At 41.2% G+C, this 24,192-nt stretch overlaps 4 protein-coding genes across 6 annotated transcripts in view; all 4 read left to right on the top strand.

Moving 5' to 3' along the window:
• The first annotated feature begins 82 nt into the window (after positions 1 to 82).
• On the top strand, positions 83 to 9,135 carry ssx2ipa (synovial sarcoma, X breakpoint 2 interacting protein a). Its single transcript, XM_084912760.1, has 14 exons — positions 83 to 337; positions 1,160 to 1,300; positions 1,545 to 1,708; positions 1,851 to 2,060; positions 2,561 to 2,671; positions 2,770 to 2,905; positions 2,986 to 3,061; positions 3,151 to 3,331; positions 5,868 to 6,018; positions 6,154 to 6,290; positions 6,625 to 6,798; positions 6,901 to 7,018; positions 8,282 to 8,435; positions 8,594 to 9,135. Exons 2-14 carry the CDS (start codon positions 1,267 to 1,269, stop codon positions 8,736 to 8,738), a joined length of 1,791 nt encoding a protein of 596 aa, XP_084768886.1. The 5' UTR covers positions 83 to 337; positions 1,160 to 1,266; the 3' UTR covers positions 8,739 to 9,135.
• Positions 9,136 to 9,219: 84 nt separating this feature from the next.
• On the top strand, positions 9,220 to 11,615 carry LOC146367771 (guanine nucleotide-binding protein G(I)/G(S)/G(O) subunit gamma-5-like). The gene is made up of 3 exons (XM_084912761.1): positions 9,220 to 9,390; positions 10,851 to 10,993; positions 11,338 to 11,615. Exons 1-2 carry the CDS (start codon positions 9,310 to 9,312, stop codon positions 10,974 to 10,976), a joined length of 207 nt encoding a protein of 68 aa, XP_084768887.1. The 5' UTR covers positions 9,220 to 9,309; the 3' UTR covers positions 10,977 to 10,993; positions 11,338 to 11,615.
• Positions 11,616 to 16,435: 4,820 nt separating this feature from the next.
• The window catches only part of gpt (glutamic--pyruvic transaminase), a 16,222-nt gene continuing 8,465 nt past the window's right edge, over positions 16,436 to 24,192 (top strand). Inside the window, exons 1-3 of one of the 3 annotated variants that reach the window (XM_084911846.1) lie at positions 16,436 to 16,626; positions 19,926 to 20,009; positions 21,096 to 21,282. In XM_084911846.1, the coding sequence (XP_084767972.1) occupies positions 21,145 to 21,282 (138 nt within the window). In that variant the 5' untranslated portion in view covers positions 16,436 to 16,626; positions 19,926 to 20,009; positions 21,096 to 21,144. Of the gene's footprint in view, positions 16,627 to 19,925; positions 20,010 to 20,040; positions 21,283 to 24,192 lie in introns of those variants that run through there. The other 2 variants (XM_084911845.1, XM_084911844.1) reach the window with 2 other exon arrangements.
• fuz (fuzzy planar cell polarity protein) lies at positions 16,633 to 18,641 on the top strand. Its single transcript, XM_084911847.1, has one exon. It carries the CDS (start codon positions 16,938 to 16,940, stop codon positions 18,234 to 18,236), a length of 1,299 nt encoding a protein of 432 aa, XP_084767973.1. The 5' UTR covers positions 16,633 to 16,937; the 3' UTR covers positions 18,237 to 18,641.

The following is a 24,192-nucleotide window of genomic DNA, read 5'->3' as shown; positions in this document are numbered from 1 at the left end:
CTGACGGCATTTCTCATTTGCATAATGTACACCCAATGCACGGCCCTCATACTGGTTGCCTAACAACGGTGCCACCAATAACAATGCAGTTTGATTGGACGACAGCGGAGGAATAGACTTCAAAAAAAAAAAATACAAACGCCGCTGCAGCCAGAGTCTGCCCATTAACCTGTGGAGGTATTTGCTGGGCTGTGTCGGGAGTTTTGATACTTATTGCCGCTGTTGACAGGATGTTGACTGGAGTTGGAGGTGTTTTCGAGGAAGGAGTGTATTAACCGTGCCAGCACCAGCACGGAGCTAAACTGTTGGATTTAGTTGACCCGTTTCACGCCCTTGAGTGAGTATCTTTGGAGTGTTGTCATGTTAGCATGGCTATTATCCTGTTGGCTAACTAACATCACGGGGGAGAAACACGGCATGTGTGAACGTTATTTATGCTTAGCAGCGTTAAGCTTCTAAGGTATTTCTCTATAGCCATGTAGAGGTCTGGCAAACGACACAGCAAAGTAAGCAAGCATGTTTGCTGGATTACGTATGTTTAAGCAGCTCCTGATGTTAAGCATTGAGTGTGTCACGTCGTAGCACGTCTGACTTTATCGCCTCCTCAGTGTGTGTATTTCTAGATAAAAGCTGTGTAAGCTCTCTGCTTCATTAGATAAACTGGGAAGAGTTGGCTTGTGAGGCAGCAGGTATTTCCCATGATTGGTGGTTGCGTCCAACCGTTTTAACACGCCCCAGCTTTTCAGTGCGCCGTTTTTTCCTTTTTATTCATCAACACAATGAACCTGTACCTGAATGCAAGTCACGGCGGTAAGGCTGTGGGAGTGGCCCCTTTAGTTTAGTGTGTGGTTCAGCCTGTTTCACCGAGCATGTCAGTGATTAAAGTTAAAAAAACAAATACGTAGAACAAATGAGTCTGTCAGATTTACTCTCTGTAATGGATTCTCTTATTTTTATCTCTGTAATCCTTTGGTTTGAGGCTCAGATCATCTTACAGCCCAGCAGTTTGGATGCCAGTAACCAATAGGAGCACTCTCCTAAAACCCATTTGAATCCCCCTCCAAACCGGCACACATCTGACAGTTAATCCTGTGAGGATGAAGCTTCGGCTCAGATTATCTGTTGCTGGTCTGTCTCATGACTTGATGCTCTGTTGCAGCGCTCTGTTCCAGTGCTGTCCTCTGATCCACAACCCCCGGCTGCTTAATCCATCTCCCTGGTGACAACTTATGACCTCGTGTCCTCGTGTCCTGATGTGTTGGTGATATGGGAGAGTGGTGGACAACTGAGACATCGATGGGTAACTGTGTGTGTGTGTGTGTGTGTGTGTGTGCTAAAACGATGCATTTGATAGAGCGCTTCAAGAATAGCAAGTCCCATTAGCTTTTTTTTGGAGGGGGGGGGGCTCTTTAGAGGTGACCCACATTTTTGTTCTCATTTCTCATCTGCAACCTAATTCAAGCCTCTCTTTAGAGGAAGAGAGCAGTAGATGTAATGTTTCCACAGTTTCAATATTTTTCCTTTTCTTTGTTCTGTGTTTACAGAAAACTATGAGATATCCAGCATATCACATGTTACGATGTCACCCTCGAGACAGAACAACTTTGTGTCATCGTACTCGTTTCCCTTGGCAAAAAGCTCCTACAGTGTAATAAGTGCCTTTTGCACAGAGGATAACATTCTTCAGTGCATTTCATACATCAATCAGGTATGGAAGGCCCTAGGTTTATTATTATTATTATTGATTGTTATTATTACTACTTGAAGTGTTTGGTTTATATGCAAACTTTTTGTCTCCAAAAAGATAACCCCTAGACAAGGACATACTTTTAATTTCCATCCCCCCACAGGAGCTCACCTCACTGGGCCTCTCCTCTACGTATATTGAGGCCACCTCACCAGAGGGGACTGGCCTGAATGCAGTTCCGGCTCTGAATGCCATGTATGAGCTGCTACAGATTCACAGGCGAACTATGAGCACTGTAGAAGCGCTTGAGAAAGAGCAGCTAAAGAAATCCAGCACCATGGAGCTTATGCAGACGAGCAATACCAGACTCAAGGCATGTATAACCACTGATCTTTCTTTTAATGTACTTCCAAGAGAGAAAGTGTCTCTTTCGTTTCTCTGTGGAGCCAACATTTTATTTCTTCGGGCTATAATCTGCGTACAGATGTCTTGGAGTAAAGGTGGAGTAATGCAGTGTCACATTTTGTCACCTCTTAGAGATATGAAAACACGGTAGTGTGTATACACTGTGAATATCCCCACTGAACATTGTCAGTCAAGCAAAGACAGACCTTTTAGAGCTGTGTGCTGGGAGGTCTTGATGTGCTTTCTGTCACTTTGATGGTATCTGGTTGTGATGCATAGTCCCTCCTTTTTTTTTTCTAAACATGCTGCTAGAAAAAATAAAGGTCATTTGATTCACATAGAATTTCATTTGATTATTATTTATTTATAGTGTATTTTTTAGTTTATTAGATTATTTAATTTGATTTATAGAAAATCTTCAGACGGCACATAACAGTTTTACGTCATGTATCATGTGTTTCCTTCCAGGATCAGTTGGAACTGTCAATAAGGGAGAAATCTGGTCTGCATGAAATGGAGAGGCAGCTGCAACTGAAAATTAAGACTTTGCAGAGCTGCTTAAAAACAGAAAAGGATGAGGTAAAGCTTCTTCTCACACTGTGGTTTTGTTACTAATCCTAGTTATTTCAGGATGCAAAAACCTGACAGCTTGTAAATAATCAATTATTTGTGGACAGGTCCAGAAGCTCCAAAGTATCATTGCTAGCCGTGCCTCTCAGTACAGTCATGATGCCAAAAGAAAAGAGAGAGAAGCTGCAAAGCTCAAAGAGCGCCTCAGCCAGCTGCTGGTTGACAGAAAGGATAAGAAACTAGGTAAATGTGCTCAACTTAAACAAACAATGATTTGCATAATTTTGTGTCAGTTCTGTTGGATTTTCTTTTTCCTCAAATAGCTATTGATGTACTGAATTGCTTGGGACGGTCAGATGGGAAAAGGGGTCACTGGAAGACTGCAAAAGCGACAGCCAGGTATTTTGAAAGTGAAATTTATTTAACCATGGAAACCGAAAAATGTGTAGTAATATTTACATAAACTGATCTGTCATTGATTTCTGCAGCCACGAGGGTGAGATGTACAAGTCTTTGCTCAGTGACTACGAGGCAAGTCAGAAGTCGTTGATGCTGGAGAACGCTGAGCTTAAGAAAGTCCTCCAGCAGATGAAGAAGGAGATGATTCATATCCTGAGTCCACGCAGTTCTTCTGGCAGAGGAGCCACTGCTGATGACAGCCAGGAGCAGGTATTTGAAACACACACACACACACCTCTGGTAGATGGGTTTGAAAAGATTGATGGTTCTCTTATGGGCAGGAAACCATCCAGATGGTGAATCATGAACTTCATATGTACATTAATGTGTCAGGGGGAAAAAATATCAGATGATATTTTAGATTGAAAGTTTGGTACTGGCTATAATATTTATCCTTGCAAGGTGTCACAATAATGTGATGGTATCTATTCACAACTTTTACACGCCTACCTTATGAATAAAAGTCTTACTATAAAACTAAAAATTGTTTAATCAGTGACCCAGTAAATTGTTTTGTGTTGGGTTGTTTTGTTTTTTTTTGTTTTGTTTTTTTTTACCCATAAATAGCTCATGCACTGAAATTACCAGGTTGTTATGTTTAAATCATTTTGGACTTTGCTTTTTGGACAGTAAACCAAAACATAAAAGAAGAAGAGGACTTTTATTGCTGTTACAAAACTCAGGTGTACTTATGCCTCCAACAAGGGGGGTATAAGAGCTGGGTCTTGTTTCCTCAGCCGTACGTTTAATTCAGAATTGCAAAAGGCGGGTACTTTCTTGTCACTGCATAGCTTGTTAGTCCAGAAAGCTGTTCAGGGCTTTGTTGTAAATTACTTTAGATCATTAGAGGTGGGAATCACCACACCCCACAATACGATGTTATCACAATATTATTGTGAATTTTTTTTTTTTTTTTTTTAACACTATACTGTATGTTGCTATCAGTCTGCAGTAGGGCTGCCACAAACGATTATTTTGACAGTTGACTAGTCACCGATTATTTTTGCGATTAGTCGACTAATCAGATCATCATCCATTGGACGTAAAACTACAGCTTATTGCACCAGCAGTATCTGCTCTTATATAACTATCATTAGCTTACAGCTTTAAGTGTTTCAGGTTTGTGCTAACTAAAAATAAAGACAAGATAGTTTATTAAATTTTAATGACATTTGCAGATTGTTTCGGTGAAGTTTAATAAACTCCTTGCTATCTAAAATATAACAGGACACCGGAGTAAATTCGAGCATCTCACACTTCTGATAATCAGCTGTGTAAAAACTATAACTTTAATCTCAGCCAAACCGATTTACTCAGGAACAAATAAAACACTACAAAAAGCCAAACAATAACATTTTTAAGTTATCTAAGTGACTTATATATATTTAACCTGAGTAGCGAAAGACGGCGGTGGGTTTGAAAACGATTTGCCGGGAGTCCGGTGTTCTCACGGCTCTAGTGAGCCTTGCCCCGGCTCGCTATCGAGCTAGTGGGTAACAGACGTCTCCGAAAACGTCGGAGCGCTTTTGAAAATATGTGGTGTCTTGATAAACTGAGCAGATATTTGAGGTTTACACAGCTACATTCTCGCCTGAAAATATGTTAAACGTGTATTTTGTGACCCAGAAAGAATAATAAGAGTAATATTAAAACTAACTAGCTGCCGCCATTGTTGGAAACTGAGCTGGGCTGCGCTATGAATTCTGGGACAGAGGTACTTCTTCTTCTTCGGGGTTTAACGGCAGCTGGCATCCTTGTACATGCAGTGCTGCCATCTTCTGTTTCAGTCCGTTATTACACTTAAATCCTACTACTTATTCCTGCGTCTTTTGGGATCTTACAAAGCTTCAAACGACGCGTCGACTATTAAATCAGTCGTCGACGATTTTGATAGTCGATGTAATCGTGGCAGCCCTAGTCTGCAGTCGGATAGGGTCAAGTTGGTAATCGCATGCAATATGTTCCTGATGAGACAGAAACTAACTGTGATTGTCAAAAATATCACTTCTAATCCTGTCTATAGAAAGTCACATTTAACAGAAATTCACATTTAACTATTACATTTCCATTGGCAGCTGGTTGAGTCAAATTCTCTCGAGTTGTGTTCACTGACAAAGCCTCATTCAAATTGATGGAAACAAGGTAGCAGTTAGTCTGCATTTATAAATTAGACGGCATTTATTGTCTCCTAGAGTGATTTCAGTCAATCAAGTCAGACTGCAACTGTTTGTAGAAAGGTTACCTCGTATAAGTTGAGATGAGCCCCCTTATTTATAGCATTTTCGTTTATTTAAAATTTCGATATTGGTGTCACTGTATCGATACAATATCGCCATAGAAAATTTATGTTCCTACATACGTACGCACATGTGGTAGTGACAAGAATCCCTGACAGTATCTGGGCAACAACAAGGAATGAGACGCCACCTTGTGGTGTTACTTGGTGTTGAAGTAGAATATTTAACAAAGCAGACCAATACGTTGTCTTACGCAACCTTGCCAAATGGACTCAGCCAACACACCAATAGATCATACCTGTAAGCGAAAGTGGTACAATGCTTTAGTCTTGTTATCATATTAAATTGTTGCTTTTGTTTGTTTTTTGCATAGAGATACTTTCACAATACAAAGAGCACTAAAACTGGTCCATAAATGTTTACCAGAGTATTAGAAATGACATGTCTGAAGTTCAGATCTCCTGATTTCCTCCTTTTAAGCCCACTATATTGTTTTGGCTGTTTTGCAGCCTCATGATTCAGATGGGGAGGAGAAAACCGGAGACACCAGCAGAGAAACTCTGGATCAGTCCTGTGAGCATGCCAGGGAGCAGCTAACAAACAGCATCCGTCAGCAGTGGAGGAAGCTGAGGAACCATGTGGAGAAATTAGACAGCCAAGGTAGATTCGGCGTAGACACAATGGCACAACTTTAAACATTTTTCATCTGCAAAACCTTTCTTTTGTAGCTGAATGTGTCATGCCTGGAAAGGAACCAAAATTATCAGCTTATCCATTTGGTTTTTGTTTGTCAAGTCTCTCAAGTGCAGAATCAGCTGGAGTCTAATAAAGAGATGATACCTCTGGAAACCCACGAGGATGAGATGGAGAGGATGAGGTGTGAAGTCCAGCAGTGCAAAGAGTTCATTCATGCACAACAGCAGCTACTTCAGGTCAGCATCTGATGAGAGGCAGTCGATTTGTTTACAAAGGGGGGGGGGGGACGTGTGTGTGCACGGGTTCTTACTATCTTGGTGGGGACCAAAATCCAGGTCCCCACGGAGTTGGAGGCATTTTTCACACTCAAAATGTGGTTTTACTGTCAGGGTTACAATTGGGTTATGGTTAGGTTTAGGCTAAGGGTTATGGTAAGCGGCTAGGGAAAGCATTATGTCAATGGGATGTCCCCACGAGGATGTTTCTGGCCTGTTAGTCAGTATCAAAAATGATTTAGGAACATTAAGAAATAATGTGGTATCAAAGGAATAACCACTCCTGCTTTTGCAGCAACAACTCAACACCTCGTTTGACGATGAGACTGCCGCTCTTCTTAATGACTGCTACACACTGGAGGAGAAGGAGCGTCTCAAAGAGGAATGGAGGCTCTTTGAAGAACAAAAGAGAAACTTCGAGAGGGAGAGAAAGAACTTCACCGAGGCTGCTATTCGTCTGGGCCGAGAGGTACTGAAGGCTTCTGATTTGGTCCCGTAGTTAAATTGAGCACACATTGTGATGGTGTTGGTGCATTTATTTCTTTGGAATCGTTTTTTTTTATTTTGACAGAAAAAGGCCTTCGAGGAGGATCGCGCTTCATGGCTCAAGAATCAGTTTTTGAATTTGACTCCCTTTACAGACCGAAGGAGATGCTCCTCATCAGATGGTCACAGTGCCTTATCAGTTAGTAAGTTGGTGCAATTTAAATTAAGGTGCTTTCTGGAGTGGGCGGTTGAATGACGTAGCCTCTCAGTGGTTAAATGTTTTACTTACTAATATGGCTAAAATTGGGCACAATTGCAACCCCATTTCTGAAAAAGTTGGGATGCTGTGTAAATGCAAAGAATTTATTTTATTTTTTTAATTCCAGATTTTTATTCAGGGTAGAAACAACAACATAGAAAGCATCAAATGTTTTAAAATGGACAATTGTAAGAAAAATATTCACTCATTTTGAAATTCGATGCCATTAACTCGTCTCAAAAGTTCAGACAGGGCCGTGTTTACCACTGAGCAGCATCCCCTCTTCTTTCTATCAATCGTCCATAAAATCTTACGAGAGAACAGTTTTCTGCTTTGCCACAGTCCATTTAAAAGCGTTTTAATCCAAAGAAGATGTCAGCATTTCTCGATCGTGTGCAGGTATGGTCTCTTCTTTACATGGAGCTTCCACCTGTATTTGTGGGCGGCACAGCAAACTGTGAGAGATTTCTGGAAGTTTTCCTGAGCCCGTGCAGTGCCTTCCATGACAGAATCGTATCTGATTTTCATGCAGTGCTGCCTGAGAACCCTAAGATCAGACATCCAGTGTTTTCAGCCTTGTCCCTAGCACACAGAGATTTCCCCAGATTCCTACAATCCTTTCAATCTCATTTACTGTACATGATGACATATTCATGGTCTTTGCAATGTTATTTTAAGGAACACTATTCTGAATTTTGTGAACCCATTTCCATCTTTCCTTTCTAGAAACTCAGCCTCTCTAAGATGCACTTTGTCTTTTCTTTTTTTTTTCTTTTTTTAAATGCACTCCATCATATTTCTGTTACTAACTAACCGATTTACTTGCGAAATGTTCCTCCTGCTGTTCTTTAGTACCACCTACTGTTCCAATCTGTTGTGGCCTCTGTCTGAGCTATGAAATGTGTCACTCCCATCAAATTTAAAATGAACCAATACTCCCCCCTCCAGTTTAAACACTGGATCTGTTTCCTATCTTCTGTTGTGAATACAATTTATGAGCTATCCAAATCATTGCACAGCTCCACAATATCACATCACCAAGTCAGTCTTGTTTATTCAGTACCATCCGCTTGGGGACATCAGTGTGAAAACTACAAAAACTTGGTGTAAGAGAAAGACTAACAAATAATCATTTTCTAATACTGCATATGAACACCTAATGCATTACCAGAAAACTGTTGTCCTTAAAACACGGTCTGTATTGCAGGAAGTGAGCCAGAGATCAGGATGTCTTCAGTGAAAGCTCAGCTGGCCAAATCATCTACCTACACAACGTTCTCCACTCCCAGATCTTCACAAAGTGCTGCTGTGCCATCAACTCCTGAACTTTACCGGACACTCCGCTTAATACCAGAAAGCAGGTATTAGTGAGTTACTAGATAACTGTTTTCAGGGATGGCATTTCATTCGTGCAGTGAAATGCTCTGCACGATATTAAATGTGAATGTCTTAACAGCAGATGCATGACTCGGTGAGGATAAGAGACTCTTACTTAGTGTATATATTTTTCTCTTTTTAGTTCCTCCAGACATTCAAATCGAGGACTCTGGCAAGAGTGTAGCACCATTGAAGATGGAGATAATCGGGTCAAGGCAAAAAACAGAGGTCGATGCAGTGACTTGAGTATTTTCTCTATGGGTGAAGATGAGAACAGCCTCAATTAAAGAACTTTTAAGTGCCTTTTTTGTTTTTTATCTCTGCAACAAAGTTTAGTTTAAATCTGTGGCTGAAATCCATCAGCTCTGAACAATCATTTTTCAATGGATGTGCACAGACAATTCACCAAAGCTTGATCACACAAGAAAGCACTTTAAGTCTGCCATAGCTCATTTCTTTACTGACAATTCAGATTTTAAGCTGTGTTTCAAGGAAGGGTACCAAGCAAGAGTATGTTGTAGCCAGAAATTCTTTTCTACCTGTTGATTGTACTGAAATTACCTTTTATGTTTACATAATCTATAAGTATAAATTATGACTTGAAGTATGTATTGCATTAACATTAGATCGATTAGATCTGCTCTCAAGAAGTAATAACAATAAAGATTTTTTTAATATAATGAAATAAGTTTCCCTTTCATTTGTCGCCCCCTGGTGGATTGAATCGGGAGTTGCAATTAAAAGTGTGAACAACCGGAATCCGGATATCGTCATCTTTGCTTTTGTCTCAGCAGCAACCAGCAGAGACGTGTTTCCCTCCGCCCAGCATTTTATTTCAATCACAGAAAAGTCATAAAAATGTCGGGTTCATCCAACCTGGTGACCATGAAAAAGGTGGTACAGCAGCTTCGTTTCGAGGCGAGCATAAACAGAGTTAAGGTAAGTAAAAGTGACTTTTTTCCCTGACAATTAACGGAAAAATCTGCGAACAGCGCTAGCTGTTGCTGGATGCTAGCACCGTGATGCTAATTTGGCCGAGAGTATCTGTGAAGCAGGGCGTTGTTTGTACCGAGGGGGAAGTGTTGAAGTTTCGCGCTGCTTGTAATCATAAAACAACGCCCGAGTAACATAAGATGATGACGACACGATAGCTGTAGTTGGTTACGAATTTAACGAAGCGATTTAAGATCAAATGTTAAAACTGTAGCTTAGCAATATCTCTTCCCCCCCGGTCCTCGGACCGGTACCGGTCCGTGAGTCGTTTGGTACCGGGCCGCGAGAGTTGAGGCTCAGGTGTGAAATGTATAGTTTTCAGGGTTTTTAATCGGTTTTCAGCGTTATTTTGTTATCGTTTTTATCGTTAACTCGGTTTTCCTTGGTCTTTTCACGTGTGTTATGAATAAATTTTCTTTTTTTCTACTAGTTTTATTTTGTTGTATTTATCCGCGACACCTTAAAGGCCGGTCCATGAAAATGTTGTCGGGCATAAACCGGTCCGTGGCGCAAAAAAGGTTGGGGACCGCTGTTTTACTTGACAAAATAATTATTCAAAGTAAGGTACTAGATGGCAAATTTCTTAAACTTACAGACCAGGGAAACGCCATATATAAGACAGATGTATTATTTTGTTTTTAATTTTTGTAAACTAAGTGTAGTGGGCATTCCTTTTTGAATTCACTTTTTATGTTACTAATTATGTTATAAGATTTGAATAGGTAACTTGACATAAGCACATAATTGATGAAAAATGAGAATGATCGTTTTTATTAGCTACTTCTGCAAATTCAAACACTGAACGTTTTTTCCAAATACTGTCTATAACGACATTCAAACAACCTAAAAGACTGGATTCAGTCATGGTTGGAGAAGATGTGCCTTGTTTACAGTTCCATGTAAATGAAGAGCATCTATTTTAAAAGAATTCCTGCATTTCCAGTTGTACCGCAAGAAAAATTGGACACAAAGGCTTCATCTCTGATGTTGGTCGGGCTTAAAAAGTGCATTCTACAGTTTCCTTCACAGTTGTGCAGTGGAGTATTATTAGCCCTGTTCGGGTCTGCAGTTTCAGGGGTGGCTGGTAGAGCAGGTCATCTGCCTATCGGAAAATTGGTGGTTCAGCACCTAGGTCCTCCAATCTGTATGGCAAACATTCTTGGGCAAGATGCTAACCCCGATGTTTGATAGAAAGCACTTAAACCTTCCAATAATGGCTGAATGAGCCATGTTATATAAAGCACTTTCACTGCTCAGGTAGAGTAGAAAAGCACTATATAAGATCCAGTCCATTTTCCATTCTTCCCAGCTCCAAAAAGCATCATACAGGTGACTGAGCAGTCATTCAAAAATATTGGGATGCACCTTCTCTAAATGACTCATGTACTTTTTCTTGTCTTCACCAGGTTTCTCAGGCAGCTGCAGATCTACAACAGTTTTGCATACAGAATGCTCTCCAAGACCCCCTGCTCACCGGTGTGTCATCCAGCACCAACCCTTTCAGGCCGCAGAAGGTCTGCTCCTTCTTGTGAAACCTCTGTGTCCATTGGTAAGTCAGCCACACTTTCGAATATGCACATACATGTTCTGTTGCTGAGCTACACATGCCGTCTTTACTGTGTATTCAGATTTCTTTCTTGAATTGAAAAACATCTGAGACTTGACAGTAACATTGACAGTATTTTCTAATAAATTGATCTAACGCTTGTGTGACCTGCAGGTGGATACTAAAAGAGTTGGTTTTTTTAATACTATGAAACCTTGTTTCAGTTTATACAAATACTGTTGCATTGTAAATCAGTAAAAATAGTCTGAATAAAATCTTCTCATCCTGAGCTGTTTAACCATTTAAAATGATTGTCTTTTCTTTTTTCCCTTTCTCTTGTTCTGTAGGCCTTCATTTTGATGCTACAGGGAAAAATTGACCTCAGCACTGCTCCTTATGCCAAGCCATTATACTGCCACGGGAATTCTCAAAAGTAGAACTCAATGGATTTAAAACAGGAAGAAGACTGGCTATTTTTAGATAAGGTAGAAGACAAGAGACGGTATTATTTTCCACGGCACAGTGTGATTTTTGACTCAATTATTGTGCCTTTTCTATTCTATTTTAGTCATCACTGTTCTCAACTTTTTTGTATTTAATGAATAAAATATTCTTTACTACTCAAGTTATTGCCATTATCTTTTTCTTGTTTAAAACAAAATCAGAATTCAGCAAATTGATATAGTTCCATATTATTGTCAAATTCAGCTAATATGAAGGAAATTGGTTTCATGTAGCCTTAGAGGCAACAGTTATGGAAACAGCTTGTGTATGAATCATTAAATGGACCAAAGGAAGAGTTTGGGTCAAAAGATGCTGCATTATACATGAAATTGGTGATGGGAGAAGTACTTTGATCTGTTTCTTGAGCCAAAATTAAAATGGGCACAGTGTAAAATTTATAGCAACTCAATATTTTCATGCTGTATTTTATTTTTTTTGCAGTGTCCTAGGTCATGATCGGGACTCCAAACTGTGATATTTAAATGTGCATACACAGAGTTTATAGTGCATTAAATTTGACAGGATTTGTTTCCTGTATTCAACTTACTGTACCATACCATCTTTATAAATAAAGCACTTTAAAATAAACCAGGGTCCACAAAGTGGTGTACATATACAAATAGCATAAGCAGAAAATAAATCAAAACATGAATAGAGAATTAGGGAAAAAACAGTCAACTTCTTAAAAAGTGCTAAAGGCTTCAGCAAATAAATGTTTTCTGAGTTTTAAACTCAGAAAGAGAAGAGGTCTGCTTAACCTGCAAGGGCAGATCATTCCACAACTTTGGAGCCGCTATAGCAAATGCACGGTCACCTCTAAATTTACGCCTAGTTTTGGCACCTTAAGGAGCTGCTGATTGGAGGACCTAAGGGAGCAGGCAGGCTGTAGTAGCTCAGTAGTTCAGGGACTCTGAAATTAGACCCAAGGGGTAGCAGATATAGGGAGAAAAGAAGGCCTCAACCTGAACCCTGTAGGACTCCACATTGAAGAGAAGCAACAGAGGATACAAACTCACCAAGTTTCACAGAGAACGGTTCCTCTGCCAAATAAGATCTGAACCACAGCAGTGCAGTACTGCTAACACCCACCAACCGCTCTAAATGAGAAATAGAAATTTTATGATGCACTGTATCAAAGGCAGCAGTTAAATCTAAAAGCACAATAATAACACAGTTACCTGAGTCAACTTAGAGTAATATAGTCAGCTACATTTATGATACAGGATGTGGAAGAACTTGAGAGGAAATGTATATTATAGGAATTTTATGGTATGACATACTGTGCAAAAAGTCTGCTGCCATATCTTGGGATCTGGAAATGGGAAAGGAGACCAGCAATTTATTGAAATGTATGTAAGCACACATGGAAATCCAGTCTGAACAGTATTGAAACATACATGGAAATATAATCTATAAGCAAAAACTGTCCACGTCTCCTGGCTTCTTGAATGACAATCAAAGCTGTCTGGATGTTTGCTGCGTTCTGTTCTGTCAAGTTGTTCCCACACTGATTCAATATTGAGACCTGGGCTCTGGGGAGGTCAATCCACGACTGAAGGTGGCCCGCTGTATTTTTCTATCCAAGTATGCTTTTACTGTATTGGCAGATCCCTGTCATGATAAAAAATTAAGTTGTTACCAATCGGATGGTTTCCATATAGTACTAACATGGTGGAACAAAATCTAACAGTGGTAATGATGGGTGTGCTTCTATTGAGACCATTTCTTCTGTGAACAGTAGGTGGAAAAACTATGGAAGAGGATTAGGGCCACTGGGAAAAAAAGGGCATGTCTCCCCCCCCCCCCCCCCCATTCTGAGATTAAATTCTGGCTTTTTTCTCAGAATTCTAGAAAAGAAAAGGAAAAAAGATGTGCCCACTCTTTTTTCTCCAGTTGCCCTAATCCTCTTCCATAAAAACTGAAGTCCCAGATGCATTGTTTGCAAAAGCATGTATATGTGTATATGTATGTATATATATGTATGTGTGTGTGTGTGTATCTAGATATCTATATAATTCCATTGTATTGGGTTAGTAACAGGAGTCCTCTTTCTTTTGAAAGTTAATATTATTGAATTACAGCATATATTGATGATAAAATTGCATCTCATCTTTGATTTAAAACCTGGTTACTATCCCAGGACCACCCCAAACAAAAGCAATACAAAGAAATGACATTCTCTATTCTCTTTGTACATTTTTATTATATTTGTATTCAGAAGGACACTCTTTAGTCTGCTCAGGCTGTTTTTAATGTTGATTTGCAGCTTGCATTTGTACAAACGGTACAGCATTTTGTATAACATTGTTCTGGGAAAATGATGAACTGGGCATCTTATCTGCTTGCGAGCTCGCGACTGTGGGTGAGCGGTTGGTTGAACTCTCGCGAGATGTGAACGTACGGAAATCACACCCGTGTTGAGTAGTGATGGGATTTCCGGCTCTTTTTAGAGATCCGGCTCTTTCGGTTCGGCTCACTAAAAAGAGCCGGCTCTTTCGGCTCCGAACCGGCTCTTCAGGTTGTTTTGTTGCTTTAATTAATTTATTATTAACAATTATATAAAATTATGCACAAAAGGAATTACTAACGTAAAAAAAAGGTGGTTTATTTATATATGTTTATATATAAATATATGCGGTGGCCCCTAAAGACAAAACACATACAAACTCCAAAACACATTTCTAGCATGAACTGAACTTCCAAAGCAGAGCTACCTAGATCACTTAAATTACACAATTGAAAGCATGTGTGTATTGTTTGTGTATTTATACACAGGCACTCATATATATTCAAATAATTTTAAAAAAAAAGTTCATTTACCTGTTACTACCACACACCAAATCCGGTCGTTGGTACTTGCTGGCTTGTGTAGCCACAAGATAACAAAAGCTCAACACTGCGCCCTAGCATCCTGGAGCACTTCTGTTGTCTTTTGTACGTGTTTTGAGTTTTTATGTGCTTCTGAGTTTTTACGTGCTTCTGAGTTTGTACGTGTTTTTACGTGTTTTGGAGTTTGTACGTGTTTTTACGTGTTTTGGAGTTTGTACGTGCTTCAGAGTTTGTACGTGATTTGAAGTTTGTGCGTGCTTTGTCTCTAGGGGCCACCGTAAATATACTTTTATTTATTCACTCCACATAAAATGTAATAAATAAATCATATAATACAAAAATCAACTATTCACATTTCAACTTTTAACTATTTAAATTTTCAGCTTTTTCCTTTTACAAATTTAAAGTGAAAACAACACAAAACACTGCAAACTACAACACAATTAAATATAAATTATAATATGAAAACAAAAAGAAGATGCATATTCTCTGTCATATGGGCCTGCATGAATAAACTTTCTGAATCCTTTATCATCTGCAACCGAAAATAGTTGTGGATGATTACTATACTCAAAGGAGCTTGCAAAGAAAAGCGTCTGGACTTCTTTTCGTTACTTGAAGACGTTTCACCTCTCATCCGAGAAGCTTCTTCAGTTCTAAGGTCAAATGGTGGAGAGTCCCAGATATAAACCTAGTGGGAGTATCCCCCCACAGAGGGACAAAAGGACCCCCTGATGATCCTCTAATCGCCTGAGCCAAGGTGTGAAACTGGGTGTGGGTCCCAATCAGCCAGAGTTTCGGGTGTGTTCATTGTGAAACCTGGCCCCACCTTATCATGCGAATTCCTGGACCTCAGGACCTCAGGCGATTAGAGGATCATCAGGGGGTCCTTTTGTCCCTCTGTGGGGGGATACTCCCACTAGGTTTATATCTGGGACTCTCCACCATTTGACCTTAGAACTGAAGAAGCTTCTCGGATGAGAGGTGAAACGTCTTCAAGTAACTTAAAGAAGTCCAGACGCTTTTCTTTGCAAGCTCCTTTGACTACGATGACCTGGATGACTGAGAACCTTCACAGACATGATTACTATACCTTTCTAATGTGACGTTGTTGTCCCTGGCTCTCTTTCTCTCTCTGGCTGTCTCCCAATTCAGGGTCTGCAGCCTTAAAGTACGCAGCCTCAACGATCCTCAAGGGCCGCGTACTCAAAGACCGCTAAGGCCGGAAGTGCGAGGCTTGTGTAATGGGACGGTCTAGCCTCCGTTGCGCTGATACTGTTGTTTGTCAATAAAGTTAAAAAAAAAAAAAAGTCTCCATTGCGCTGCCCAGGTTGCCTAGCAACCATGATACTAACCACTGGAAACGTGTCATAGCTTTGTTTGACAGAAATGGAGAAAATCTTTTGTTCATTTGTTTGTTTCTTTCTACATGAGCTTTGATCATTCTCTGTAAGATTAAGCTCAGCTATTGAACGGCGTATATTTTAAAGTAAAGGCTTTAAAACCAAGTTAGTACAAACGTCACTAATGTCACATAACTTTGCCGACATGTGGCCAACAGGAATGTTTTAATGTTCTTCGTTATTAAACATTTGCACATAAATAAGTGACATAATATTCAGTACTTAAAGTGTACTCTTCCGCTGCCCCTCATCCGCCGTTTTTTTTCGGCAAAATTATCCACACCCACCACCGCGCTATGCATTCTGGGATATGTTGAGCCACGAAGTCTACACTGCCACAGCCTTAAAATTCAGGGAAATGAAGGACATTTCGAGCAGCCTTTGAATTGGGACAGCCTTCGGCGCGCCGCTGTGACGTAATTGGCCTTGAAGTCCGTACTTTAAGGCTGCAGACCCTGAATTGGGAGACAGCCTCTCTCCCACCCGCTCTGTTCGTGTGCTACTGAGTGTAACTACCGCCCCGCCCCCCTCTGCCCAGCGTAAAGCACAAGGCTCGCGTGCAGAGTGAAGCGGAAAAAAAGTGCGAGAGAGAGGGTGAGAGAAAGGAAAAAAAATAATAAAAAATACAACCCACGTGACGGCTCGCGATAAGGAGCCGGCTCCCGTCGTTCACGTCAAAGAGCCGGCTCTAAGAGCCATTTCGTTCGCGAACGACCCATCAGTAGTGTTGAGAGCCGTTCCATGTACGCGGGCACTGAACCCAGGTCGGTCTCCATGTCCATCTCCTTGAGCGGTTATATCAGAGCGGTTAAGTCGTAACTGCAGCTCGACCAGCCGAATGAAACCGCTCTCACCAGTGTGAAGAATGAATCATGGGACAGCGTTACTGTGGAAACGACGGTAACTGCTTTTGTTAACCTGACATATTAACTACAGTTAGCTGACAAAGCTAGCCGGCAGAATATATCCGGGTATAGTAGCTAGATTTGCTGCTTGATAGCTTGTCTCATTGTTCGTGGCCGGTTCAGTGAGCTGGAAGAAAATGGATTACGTGATGCTAACGGCTCACCCTAGCTGATGCAACTTTACTCGGTCATTGTCATTATACAGTCAGCTCATTTAAACCCGTTAGTTAGCTGGCTCAGTAATCTCATGCAGCTGAATAGCTAGATTGTTGGGCGTATGCATAACCTTAAATCACTGCTGCCACGATGATGCTCCAGGATGGCGCTACACAGCTTCTTTGCCTCACAGCCAGCAGCGGGGTCCCTCTTTTCACAAGAGGAGCCTCCAAACAGCTGCCCTTCTCTGTCATAGGCTCTCTAAATGGTGTTCACATGTTCGGAGGTGGTCAGGGGGTAGTGTTGACCTGCTCTGAGACGCAAGGTGGAGGGAAGGTGGTGTGGAGACTTTTCCAGGACAGTGTGATACTCATCGCTGTGAGTGGAGGTGGAGATGGCGGAGTGGGCAGCAGCAAAGAGGAGGAGGCCCGTCTACAACGCCTCCTGGAGAATGTGTGGGGCTGCATGGTGCTGGTGTTAGGGCTGGATGAGCTGGTTAATGTCCGGAATGTTGAGAGGCTTAAAAGGGAACTCAGGTCCTGCTTCAGTCTTATTGATGAGCTGCTGGAGGACAAGCAGGAGGGTATTCTGGGAAACCTTACACATTGTGCTGATTCACTGGTGCCCCCAAATCCCGCTCTTTTTCAGGAGGCAGTGGATGGTTTTGCTCAGGCTGCAGACAGCGAGTTTGGTTGCCTCGTTGTTCATGGGCGAATTGCTACAGCAACTGAAAAGTGGTGGCGCCTCGCTCCACAGGAAGTTGTCCTGCTTTCTGCTTTGATACGCTCACACTCAGCCTCTGGATCGGCTTCTTGTGATTACCCAATTTTCCTTCCTCATGGCAGCCCCACCATAGCCCACCGTCTTCTCCGCTTCCAGCTGCTGCCCGGAGCAGACGTATGTGTGCTGTGCGGTCCAACCCCATCCCTGCATGGAGCTGAGACTGGGCTGGTGGGTCGTTTCTGGTCTCCTTTGATCGAGACCCTGAGAGAGTGCCTGGCTGTTGGAGAACGCTGCCTACCAGGGTCTGTATCCGTGCGGCCTGATGTGCTGGCACTTCTTCTCATCAACCGTGAAACACGTCGTGCAGTCTCCTGTGTACGGACCTCCAATTACCATTACGGTGATCCATTACTCTCCAGGGCCCGCTGCTGGGAGCTGCTGAAACTCTTTTATATCTTCAGCACATCACGATACTTCACCCAGGAAGAGCCTTTATGTGTCTCCACAGAAGAAAAGGCTCAAAGAGGCAACACTGAAGACTTTCCTCTTGGATTCTCCCACCAGCCCCAACAATGTTATCTAGTTACAGAGGAATGCAAAAGCTATGGACTTCAAACACCACAGCACCAGCTGTTTCTGCTCATCTTACCATCTGTGCCCACATTTGCACTGCGTACACTGGCTACACAGACTCTGTCTGATATAGTAGCAGCCACAGGGTTCTAATTGAATTTGCTGTTTAACTACTTTTTTAAAAAAATCACAGGTGAATAGCTATAACATTAATGTGAATTTACATTTTCTTTACTGATTTACGCAAGCATGTTATATGCTCACACACAAATCTCACGTCATAAAGATCAGCTACTTTTTTTGTAAAGACAGTGATTAACTGTGCACTGGTAAGCAAATGTATGGTAGAAACAATGAAACACTACTCAAGCTGTTACAGTTTCTACTACGCTGCCTGTAATGCTGGCAAAATATAAAAACACATTGAAATGTTACACCAAAGTGCTTTGAGTTTTGTTTTGCATCACTGTTGCACAATTGCCCTGTCTCTCTATAAGCTGGTTATTACGTTAGAGGGCAGCACTGTTACAATGTGTATTAAAATATACTGGAGAATAATGTGAAGATGTTACACTGGATTTAAAATTGCCTGCTGTTCTTGTATATTTTGTATTTACCAACTATATTTTGTCTAAATATAGTTGGTTAATTTCTCTGGGTCTTGATGTCACTAAGTCAGTCATTCATGTGTTTTCTCATGTTGATGGGTCTGCCCACTACTGGCTGAGAGATTCATTGCAAAACTCAATAGCTGTAGAACAAAAAGTACAACGTCTAAACCACTTCCTAAATGAAACTAAATGTTTTCAGTATTATTTAAGTCAGTCAAAGCTGAGTAATCAAAGTGGTCAAAACTGAACGTTTCCACCTCAGCATTCTTTGAATCAGCTGATATTTTTGTGCAGTAACTTTAGTGTATTTAATAAAGCCTTGCACCGAGAGTATGAACGTTTTGAGTTACAAGCCCTCGAAGTATATGTCTGGTGCCCAAATGTGGCTGAGGAGACACAAGTACAGGAACTAGCTACATGAAATTTTGAAGTCTGAAAAGTACATTTAAGCTGTGTTTTAAAAACTGCAACCAGATCAATTTTATATCCAGCTGTACAACAGAAAGTACAACCTCAAAACCACTTCCTAAATGAAACAAAATGTTGTCAGTAGTATTGAAGTCTGTCAAAGCTAAGTCATAAAGTTTAAATTAAATTACAGGCCCTCAAAGTATATGTTTGAGGCCCAAATGTTGCAGAGGAGACACAGAAATGTTGAAGTCTGAAAAGTACATGTAATCTGTGTTTTAAAAATTGCAACCAGTCCAATTTTATATCCACTCAAGTCTTGTTTGTGTGCAGAATGTATAGTTTCGGTAGCAAGACTGCACCAGTTTTATTGTCCATTATACAAAGTCACAGAAACAAGGACTAGCTACACTTTTTATTTGAGCTCAAATGTGCGTTTAAGATCATTTCTGTCTTCCAGCATGAAGAAATAATTAGAGTAAAAAATGCTGAGAAAATTAAGCATTTCAAAAGCCCATAACCATAAAAATATTCATAGTATGAGGGTAAAACTTTGCAGAGTTTCATTAAATATGCTTAAGTATTTATGTATTATAACCCAGCTAGTAGCAGGTGTAGAACATTTTTCACATTTCTAGAAAGCTGTGAGACAACTTACATGCAAGGGGGAAAAAGAACATCTTTGCGTTACAAAAAAATTATTTTACAGGACTTGATGGTGTAATAACAGCTGTGATTACTGATGAAACACACCATTGCTGAATGAGCACTTCTGGTGGTGATGAATAAATGACAGTGTTTTTGCATTTCTCTACAACTGCAGCGATAAATTGAGGAACCCAATTGCACTCTCACGTTTCAGTGTGAAGACTCAGCTTTACTGAAAATCACTGAGGATCAGTAGCATGTAAGTGCTTTCTAGTCCTCGCTTCTCATCAGATGCACTGCACTCCATACTCATTCTGCATTTAGTAGAAGTTGCTGTGAGCCAGGAGACACAATCCTAGACAAAGACCACCCCATTCTGAAGTACCAGTGTTACCAGGCCAGACCTTATTCCTTATGTTTGACCCTTACTCCCAATGGCCTGGAAACACTGCTGAGCATGAGAAACGGTAATGCCTCCTTCTAATCCAGGAACATTGTACGTGTTGTGCAGATTTTTACATAAACTGCAGCGTGGTTCAGCTTATTCCTGTGGTACAAGGAAATGGAGATTTCTCACATTCTTTTGCATTAATCCACGGGGATTGGGACGTGAGTGAAGTTTAACAAAGCTGCAGTCCACGCAGGAGGGGCTTTGATAACTATTTAGTTCACATAAAGAAGCGCTTCTGTCTCCACCAGTCAGCAGCCGATTAGCTTATTTTCGGCGTGGAGCAGTTTAGCCTGAGTAACCGGAGAACCGTCGCTGATTGACAGCCTCACGGAGCGGCGGGTAACGGAGGAGAGCGGGTGGGATATAGATGGTTACACAAAAAGGGGAGGGGTACGCTCGCTGGCGGCCGTGTTGTTAAATATGCACCGCCTAAGAAAAAAGTCCCAGTGAAAACTTTGTGTAGTGTATTATAACACAGTCGTATTTTGTCACCACCCTCAGATTCTGACGCAATATTTTTTTTTGTCCAAACCTCCCTTTAACTTCAGCGCGTGCTAAAGGTTCGACTGTGCACGCGCGGAGTCGTTTTTAGGATCCCGGCGGTCGCTCCTCTTGCTCAACTTTATTTTCACTCTTTCTCCGGTGAAGCAACCGGCGCGGTACAGCTCGCTGTGCCCGCAGAAGTGTTTTCTAAAGTCGCTCGGCTGTTTTGAAAGAGTCTGGTAACATGTCAGCCGCTCGGATGCAGGTGCTCTCCTCCAGAAACGTCCGGCTTTTAAGCCGCGGGCGGAACGAGGTGTTTGCCGGTAGAAGCGGAGTGCAGCGGCCCGGCGGCGACCCCAGGACCCGCTCACTGACTTGTCCCCCTCTGTCATCCTCCTCTTCTCCCGGCAGAGCCCTATCGAGTTTGAGTGCGACGCGGCGTGGACTTCCCAAAGAGAAAATGTCCGAGAATGGGATCATGTCCCGGGCCAAGGTGCTGACCATCGACACCATGAACCCCACGGTGAAGAAGGTGGAGTACGCCGTGCGGGGACCCATCGTACAGCGCGCCGTGGAGCTAGAGAGAGAGCTCTCAGAGGTTTGTACAAGGGCGCCTAGAGTCCTACTTGAACACTACTTTGTGTCTCACTAGACTAACTTCTGATGTGGCCATGTAAGATGAATGTATTGTGTGTGTGGGTGTGTGTGTGTTACTTTGAAAGTTATTGCAAAGCTGTGAACCAATCAAATGCCACTCACCTCCCGTGCCCATTTTAATCTCATGGGACTTTAAATGTTACTTTGTTCTCAAGTCCTACAAAATGATAGATATGATTCAGTGAAAGAGTTTCAGTGTGTCAACAAGTTAGTGTATGTACTTACTTGGCTTGAAATGCAGATCAGCAGGTTAACTAGTGTTCTAATGTCTACGCACAAGCTACTGTTGCCAAATAAAAGTCTTTGTTTACATTTGGTAAACTCCTCTACACTCCCTGTTATCAAAGTCTGTCAGATGGCTACGTTTTGTCTCTCTGTGATGCACCTGGTTAATTTCTAACTTGTTTTTCAGCTGGTCTTATTGACTCCTTGTTTCTAAACGATGACTGCTTATGTAAAAATACAAACTGACCTCACAGCGAAAGTCCATAGTCTAATCCACAGACGTTTTTCTGCATTCCAGCAAAAACTGTTGTCATTATGGTGAATTGAATTACTAAGAGAGATTTGCTCTCTTCTCCTAAAAATGAACTCTCAGCTCTTATATAACCACATTGAAATCAAGTAAATAATAGAAAAGTTTCTTTGCACTTTATTGGCACCAAATAAGAACCTGTTGCTAATTTCTCACTCTCTCTCTCTGCTCTGCTCAATCCCTTCTTCACAAGCTGTCTATGGTGATGTGGCAACCAGCTGTTAGTGTGCTGAGTGCAGTCTGGTGTGAAAACTGTCCTCTCTTGAGTGGTTTGCTTAGTTAAAGGATGAGTATGCGAGCGGGTTCTCGCTCAGGTCAAATGCACGGTAACATCGGGCAACAGGGTCTCTAATGACGGTGGTAGCCCTTTACCCAGATGGTTCAATTACTCCAAACATATTATGTTCTGTTTACTTTGACTGATGCTCATCCACAGATGAGCACTCTCTCTACATATGGGATTTTCTTCTCAGCTACAACAGTTATATCAGGTGCTAATTGATGTTTAGGTGCTCAAAAAGCAGACAAAATTGTAGCTGGATTCAGTTGGTAGAAGCACAGTTTAAAGGTACAGGAGAATTTTCACAAGTGAAACAACTTTTTACAGCTGTTGGTAAACTGTAATAAACTTTACTACTAACTAAAACTAGTTCTCTAATTGCATACTGTTGCACAGCCAGAAGGGAGAAATGTATCTCAGTTAAGCTTACTCTCAGCTTCTCCATTTTTTCTGAAGCACTCACCAAATTATGCCAATTATTCTTGGAATTGTTCGTAGTTATTGCAGCACACCTTACTCTTTTGTGGACAGCTGCTTGCTCAAACAGGTTTGGTTGGTCTTAGATCACTTTGGGAAACGAGTCAGAAAAATATTCTCTCTTTTGTCTGGGCATTAACCTCCTAAGACCCGAACTCTCCCACGGCATGCATTTTTGAGTTCTCTTTGATATTTGGGCATATTGGGGCTCAATGAATGTAAAAACAAAGAATTACCAGATTTTTTTTTTTTGTTTTACCAGATTTTTGTTTCTAAGAAAAATGAGAGCCACATATGAGGATATTCATTTAAAATTTCGGTAGAACAGTAGCAGTATAATGTCCTCGTAAGTGGATATCAGACCCTTGTAGAGCAACATTGAGTATTTTGGTCTAAATAACCCAAAATGTGATGTCCACATATGTGGACGCCAGGTCCTAGGAGGTTAAGCATGTGCGCGCACACAAGAAGGCATGCTGTGTCCCCTGTTCTGTAAATTTTGTTTGCTTTTTGGATGAGGACCAGTATTGCCTTGTTCCTTCTAGCATATACAAAGTATGTGTTGTTCAAAGAGCACAGAAACAAGACAAACTGCACCAACCTACTGTACCAGTATGCATATGCAGTGATAAATATCACACTGTCGTTGTTTAGTTTTAATGAGCGGCTATCTGATAGTAATTGGGGCTGTTTGAATGAGCTGCCAGATATTTTAATTCTGCTGGAGCACTGTTAGCGGAACAAAACAAAGAAACAGACACATAAGAGTGCAAAGTGAATTTTTATAACAGACTTTTTGCTGCAAAATCGAAACTGTTGAAAGCCCCTCAGTAGAAAGAAACACTGCCTCTCCTGCTGGACCTTCAGCATTGTTCTTTTCTCTTGTTTTATAAGTGATGAACAAAAAGCACAGGCCAGGAGCAGAGGTCAGCCTTTTTTTTTCTAAAAGATCACCATCATGAATGGATGCTTCTTTGACCCAGGGGTGTTATGCACACTGTCTAATGTTATTGGCTCAGCCTGAGAGACGCCTCTTGTGTGTGACCAATGGGAGAGCGAGGGAATCATGTTTCCTAAAATCTGAACTGGACTGGACAAATCAAATGTGTTGTTTGGATTTCTGCAGGGTGTCAGCGTGTAGTTTCACTGGTGGATTTTCTGCACTGTCGCACTGTGTCTTAACATCTGGTGTTACCAGCATGTGTTTGCGTGCATGTGTCTCTGTGTGGTTCCCTGTATTGCTGTTTATCCTCCGTCAGAGGTCTCAGCTGGTCAGGAGATTATCTTTCAGACCTTGGAGTATTATATTATTTGCCTGGGAGACCATAAACAAATAGCTCTTATATAGATAATATTCATGGCTAATTATTTCAAACATTTAGCTTACTGTTGCTTCATGTAATCCATGCTGTTTTTATTTTTAAAGGTTGCACAAAAGAGATTGAAAGCTTTTTGTGTAATGTTAGTCTGTTTGTTTCACAAGGTTAATAGAAGTGATGTGATAAGCTGGTTTGCTCAGGCAGAAACTGTGTCTGCACATTTGACCTCCATCAAAGCTG

The sequence above is a fragment of the Perissodus microlepis genome, chromosome 18, assembly GCF_051167445.1.
Source record: "Perissodus microlepis isolate ML-2025 ecotype Zambia chromosome 18, ASM5116744v1, whole genome shotgun sequence".
NCBI lineage: Eukaryota > Metazoa > Chordata > Actinopteri > Cichliformes > Cichlidae > Perissodus > Perissodus microlepis.
The sequence above is the reverse complement of the archived record's forward strand: the minus strand, read 5'-3'. Positions and strand labels throughout refer to the sequence as shown.

Coding starts and splice junctions, on each gene's coding strand:
- ssx2ipa (XM_084912760.1), top strand. CDS start 1,267: ATGGGAGAGTGGTGGACAACTGAGACATCGATGG. Junction 1,709..1,850: donor GCATTTCATACATCAATCAG/GTATGGAAGGCC, acceptor ATCCCCCCACAG/GAGCTCACCTCACTGGGCCT. Junction 3,062..3,150: donor ACTGCAAAAGCGACAGCCAG/GTATTTTGAAAG, acceptor TGATTTCTGCAG/CCACGAGGGTGAGATGTACA.
- LOC146367771 (XM_084912761.1), top strand. CDS start 9,310: ATGTCGGGTTCATCCAACCTGGTGACCATGAAAAAGGTGGTACAGCAG. Junction 9,391..10,850: donor CGAGCATAAACAGAGTTAAG/GTAAGTAAAAGT, acceptor TGTCTTCACCAG/GTTTCTCAGGCAGCTGCAGA.
- fuz (XM_084911847.1), top strand. CDS start 16,938: ATGATGCTCCAGGATGGCGCTACACAGCTTCTTTGCCTCACAGCCAGC.